Source organism: Vombatus ursinus, unplaced genomic scaffold (genome assembly GCF_900497805.2).
Source record: "Vombatus ursinus unplaced genomic scaffold, bare-nosed wombat genome assembly UNPS02005488.1, whole genome shotgun sequence".
NCBI lineage: Eukaryota > Metazoa > Chordata > Mammalia > Diprotodontia > Vombatidae > Vombatus > Vombatus ursinus.
The window spans coordinates 1-6,051 of NW_020945266.1; the positions used below are offsets into that span (position 1 = coordinate 1).

At 46.4% G+C, this 6,051-nt stretch overlaps 1 protein-coding gene across 1 annotated transcript in view; it reads right to left on the reverse strand.

Moving 5' to 3' along the window:
• Positions 1–6: 6 nt before the first annotated feature.
• LOC114032625 (kunitz-type protease inhibitor 1-like) overlaps positions 7–6,051 on the reverse strand; it is a 7,659-nt gene continuing 1,614 nt past the window's right edge. The window contains exons 4-9 of the mRNA XM_027847989.1: positions 3,728–3,754; positions 3,370–3,495; positions 3,035–3,085; positions 1,927–2,097; positions 597–644; positions 7–339 (exon numbers count right to left, since the gene is read on the reverse strand). Coding sequence (XP_027703790.1) covers positions 107–339; positions 597–644; positions 1,927–2,097; positions 3,035–3,085; positions 3,370–3,495; positions 3,728–3,754 — 656 coding nt within the window. The 3' untranslated portion in view covers positions 7–106. The remainder of the gene's footprint in view (positions 340–596; positions 645–1,926; positions 2,098–3,034; positions 3,086–3,369; positions 3,496–3,727; positions 3,755–6,051) is intronic.

Below are 6,051 nucleotides of genomic sequence, written 5' to 3' on the forward strand. Positions count from 1 at the left end.
GGCTGGCTCTCCACTCTTAATGGGAACAGAAACTAAGGAGGCGGGGCAAGGTTAAGTTAGAGCTGGCCAGAACTCGTGGCCCACATTACCCAGGGAAGCCCCTGGCTCAGAGGGGTCTGGTGGTGTGGTTGTAGACCAAGTGCTCCGTGTCCTCAGTGGTGGAGATTGTGGAGCTGGCTGGTGTAGGGGGAGGGTGGTGGTGATGCAGGGGGTGATGACGTCGGAGTCTTCTGTTCAAATAGTTTTTGAAGAGGCAATAGCCTAGGATGGCGACCACAATCACGATACAGGTCCCCAGGAGCACAGCCACAGCCACCTCCACAGAACCTGACAAGGAACCTGGAAAGGAGACGTAACATGGCGGAGGGCAGAGGTATAAGTCATTCATGGTGCATGCCTTTCTGGCCCTTGCCACTCTCTTCTGTCCCCAAAGAAAATAAAGAGAGTCAAACAGTAAGCCTGGAGACACTGACCTAGACCAGAGACAGAGGACCTCAAAACCCTGGGCAAGTAAGGAAGATTTTATCTCCAAGTCTCCAGGGCACCAGGCTAGGAGGAAGTCTATAGGGATGGCCCCATGTGAGAGTAAGACTCACCTGTGTTAGGATTCAGGGATTCTCGCCGCAGGCCAAACACATCTTTCTCTGCAAAGATATTTTATTTTTTAAAATAATTAAATTCCTCCCCCCCCCAGTTAAAACAATTTTTAACATTTTTAAGTTTTGAGTTCCAAATTCTATCTCCTCCCCTCCCTGAGACAGTAAGCAATCTGATACAGATTATAGGAAATTGTGATTTTAAAGGACCAACAGCAAAGCATGCTTCCTAACTCTAGGGGTGGTCTATAGACAGAATCAGGCATCCATTTCCAGACAGGGCCAATGCATTAAGGTGTTAGTAGCAGCTAAGTTCCTACTTGTAACTACTTGTTACACGGGAGGGTGTATCACTGGGAAGTAAAAATTATTATTATTTCTTAAAGTATCAGTCAGGGTGGTGCAGGCCTGCAATCCTTGCTTCTGGGGGAAGCCAAGGCTGGTGGATCAACTGAGTTCAGGAGCCCCAACCTGGAGTAGGATTAAAGCCTATTGGGTATCCACACCATATCCACTGCTAATCAGGTAAGCCCCCACAACGGCCACCAGGATGCTGGAAAAGGGGTGAACAGGTACAAGTAGGAAAGACTGAGCAGATGAAAACTTCTGTGATCAGTATTGAGATCTGGCCCATGATCTCAACAAACAAAAAGAGTATTAATTTAAAAAAAAATGTAATAGGGGACGAGACACGTCTAATGGATTATATTTGAAATATAACTTGCTGCTCTTCTCTCTCTCCTTTCTCAACCCCAAGCCACTCCTTTAAGGGAACAGTGAGGCTTTGAGTGGGGATGGGGACAGAATAGTGGGGCCTGAGAGTCTCTTAAGATGATAGACAGAGCTGGAAGGGACTTTAGTTCATTAAATCCAATCCTCTCATTTTATAGTTGAGGAAACTGAGGCCTAAAGAGACCAAAGTTAGTTAACCACACAGCCAGGATTTAAAAGCAGGCTTTCTGCCTCCCATATCAACTCCTTCCTTCCTTTTCTCCCTCTGTTCTCTCCCTCTCTTCTTCCTTCCTTCCTTCCCTCCATCCCTCCCTCTTTCCTTCTCTCCCTCCCTCCCTCCCTCTCTCCTCTCCCTTCCTTCTTCCTTCCTTCCCTCCCTTCTTCCTTCCTTCCCTCCATCCCTCCCTCTTTCCTTCTTTCCCTCCCTCCCTTCCTTCCCTCTCTCTTCTCCCTTCCTCCCTTCCTTCTTTCCCTCCATTCTTCCTTTCTTCCCTCCCTCCCTCCTCCCCCCCTTCCGCTTTGCATCATAATCCCAGCCTAAGTCCCTGTCCCCAACTGATCCCTCAGCCTGCTCCACCTCCCCCAACCTCCTGCTCACTGGAGATGCCTTCACAGGACTTGAGGCACTCTTCCTGATCCGGGAAGTTATTTTTGTTGCCATCACAACCTCCGTAGGTGAAGAGATCACAACGCTCACTGAAGGGGTCATAGTACCATCGAGGGATACTTTCTTGGCACTGCCCTGTCTCTGGTAAATCTACACAGTGTCCTGCAGAAGGAACAGAAGAGAGGTCAGTCAAGTACCTAGGGCCTACTCTATTCCAAAAAGGGCAGATATAGCTCAGGATAAAAGACTGGATCTGTGATTTCTTTGCTATAGGGAACTCCTAGAAATTCACTTGGCCAATGCAGATCTTAGAGAGTTGCCCAGAACACTGAGAGGTTTTCGCTTGCCTAGGGTCAATAGGTGTCAGAGGAGGGATTTGAACCCAGGTCTTCCTGGTTCCAAGGCCAGCGCTCTATCTGCTACCCCAAGACTCCCTCTCACAGCTTAGAATGTGAACCTGAATACACTAGTACAAAGACCTGGGGCACTTGTCCCATTTTCTACCTCATCCTGGGACTGGGTCACAATCTAAGTTGCACAGAAAGGGTCAGAAGGGCTGATGTGGTTCTGGAAATTTATATGAGGACATCTGGCTCCGGGCAGGTCCTCCCAGGAACAGGACATGTTCTTGAAAAGGAAGGGACCCGGGGGCAGCTAGATGGTGCAGCGGATAGAGCACCAGCCCTGGATTCAGGGAGACCTGAGCTCAAATCTGGCCTCAGACACTTGACACTTACTAGCTGTGTGACACTGGGCAAGTCACTTCACCCCATTGCCTCACAAAAAAAAAAAAAAAGAAAAAAAGAAAGAAAAGGAAGGGACCTGATCCTTTCCTGCCTGTGACCCATCATAGGTGGTAAGTTTGGCTGATAGGGCTAGGAGTTGGGGCCTGTTGGAGAGAGAAGAGCTGGGAAAAGATAACCCTGGGGCAGCTAGGTGGCATAGTGGATAGAGCACCCGCCCTGGAGTCCAGAGGACCCAAGTTCAAATTTGGCCTGTAGCCAAACTAGCTGTGTGACTCTGGGCAAGTCACTTAACCCTGATTGCCTCTGAGAAAAAAAAAAAGGATAACCAAAGCCCCCAAAATCTTGTCACTTACCTTTGTCACTAGGAAAGTGGATGCTTTGGAGCTCATCAAAGCCTGTGATATCTGTATAAGGAGAAAGACTCATAGCCCCAGACCTACTCACAAAACTTAGCCAAGGGAAGCAAAGGAAACACAGGCCGGCCCGATCCCATCTGTTTCTGAACTTGTCATACCTCGTCTCCACCCCTTCCTTCCTTTTAACCCCCAACTTCTTCCAGGGACCCCCGACCCATGAGATTTGCTCAGCTTAGGGGATCAGAGCTCTCATCGTGCCCACCCTGGGGAGTCATGGCCTTCTGGGGGGTATCACCAAGAAGATTCCAGGCACTCCCTTCCCAGAACCTCACACTTTTCACAGGTAGACTCATCTGAGCCATCCTGGCAGTCAGGAAGTTCATCACACTCCATGAAGCCATCAATGCAGCAGCCATCACGACAGCGGAACTGGAAAGGCTGGCAGGCCCCAGAGCACACTTTTTGGGGAGGAGAGAAGGAGTACGGGTCAGCCAGGCTCCACAACCACCTGGTGAGCAGCTGATGTTGGAATAAGAGGGAAAAGGTGTTGGGGGACCCCACCCAAAGAGCTGGTGTCAGAGACGGGGCCTCAGAAACTGGAAACTAATCTGACCTCATTACTAAGGAATCCGGAGAAGGGGAGGGATGGGGGATTGGAGGAAACCACATGGTGCAGAAAAAGGAGCCTACCTGGATGTTGCCTTTGCATTGAAGGACCTGAAAGAGAAAGTGTCTGTGAGTGGTAGCCATCAAAGTCCTAGCAAAAAGAGAATATGATGGAGGCCTGGAATCTGGGGAAATCCACCACTCTCTTATTGCTTTCTTAGTCTGGTATACCAGTAGCTCTTTCAGAATATCCTATTAAATTTCATATTTGATGAAATTCAATGGAGATAAAAGTGAGGCCTTATACTTGAGTTTAAAAAAAAAATCAACCGAAAGTATAAGATGAGGGAAGGCCTGGCTACTGCCCCTATGTGAATTGTATTTCCACTTAGGATGTAAACTCCTTGAAAATGAGTTTCTCAGGGCAGCTAGGTGGCACAGAGCACTGGCCCTGAAGTCAGGAGGACCTGAGTTCAAATCCGGCCTCAGACCAAACACTTGACACTCACTAGCTGTGTGACCCTGGGCAAGTCACTTAACCCCAACTGCCTTAAAAAACAAGAAAATGAGTTTCTCATTGCTTGTTAAATTGAGAAATTATTTTTTAAAATGTGTTGTTTGTATTGATAAATTTTGTTTTTAAAATATCTGATATTTCAAACACTCAAACCACAAAGTATACTCCTCCCCACCCAACCTGATAGGACTGTATTTGCTTTATATATATACTCCCACTCCACTCCCCTTGCTTAGTAAGGTACTTTGAACATGCATATTTATTCATTCATTCATTCATTCATTCATTCATTCATTCATTCATTCATTCATCAGCAATGGGATGTGGTAGCCAAAAAAATTAATTCAAACTTTGCCTGCATTAACAGAGACATAGTTTCTAGGAATAAGAGGCAGTTAGGTGGCACAGTGGATTGGGTCTGGAAGTCAGGAAAACCTGAGTTTGAATCCAGTCTCAGACACTTACTGGCTGTGTGGCCCTGGACAAGTCACTTAACTTCTGTTTGTCTCAGTTTCCTCATATGTAAAATGAGGAAAATAAAAACATCTACTTCCCAGGGTTGTTGAGAGGACCAAATGAAATACTAATTGTTAAGAGCTTAGCACAGTGCCTGGCATGTAGTAGGCACTCTTATTACATGGACAATACTTTGCCCCAGAATCATGCCAGACATAAATTATTATTTGGATCTGGGTATCACAATCTAAGGACATTTAAAAGTCAGCATCAAATGGAAGTTAAACAGAATGGTCAAGGACCTCAAGTAGATGTCGAAAAAGGATCAATTGACGAATGATCTTTGGTTCAACAAGGGAAGGTTGAGGGTGTGGAGGATATAAGATGGCTTTCTTCAAGTATGTGAAGGCCTGTAATGGCCAATTCAAGAGACTGGATTTGTTTCACCTGGTTCCAGAAGCCAAAACTAAGAGCAATGGGCAGAGGCAGTGTGGTCCAATAGAAGGAGGGCTAGATTTGGAGTCAGAGGACCTGAGTTCAAATCTTGGCTCTGTCACTTACTATATGACTCTTGATAAGCCACTCCACCTACGCTGGCCTATAATTTTTGGGGTTTTTTGTTTGTTTGTTTTGGGAGGCAATTAGGGTTAAGTGACTTTCTCAGGGTCACACAGCTAGTAAATGTCTGAGGCCAGATTTGAACTCGGGTCCTCCTGACTCTAGGGCCAGTGGTCTATCCACTGTGCCACCTAGCTGCCCTGGCCTCTAGTTTCTGTAAAATGAGAGGGTTGGATTAGATGATCTCTAAGGGTTAAATCTATGATTCTGTGTCAGAGTAGCAAAGAGAAAGATTTAGGTTTGATATCAGAAAAGAAGAAACCAACAACTTTCCTAACAATTAAATCTGACTGAAAAGAGGAATGGGGTGCCTCCAGATGGGCCACTTGTCAAGCATGTAACAGTCAGGGATTCCTTCTGGGTACGGGTTGAACCAGATAGCCACTGAGGTGCCCCCTGAAATGGTGGGATTTTATATTGCAGTCCAGGGTAAGTGTTGAAGGAAACCCATTTTAATCCTCTAGTTATAATAAACTACTCTCTGTTGTTGTTATTGTTGTTCAGTTGTTTCAGTTGTGTCTGACTCTCTGTGACCCCACTTGGGGTTTTCTTGGCAAAGATAATGAAGTAGTTTGCCATTTCCTTCTCCAGCTCATTTTACAGATAAGGAAACTGAGGCAAATAGCATAAAGTGACTTGCTCAGGGTCACATAGCCAGTAAGTGTCTGAGGCCAGATTTGAACTCATGAAGATGAGTCTTCCTGATTCCAAGCCTGGTGCTCTATCCACTGCACCACCTAGCTCTCTCTCTCTCTCTCTCTCTCTCTCTCTGTCTCTCTCTCTCTCTCTCTCTCTCTCTCTCTCTCTCTCTCTCTAA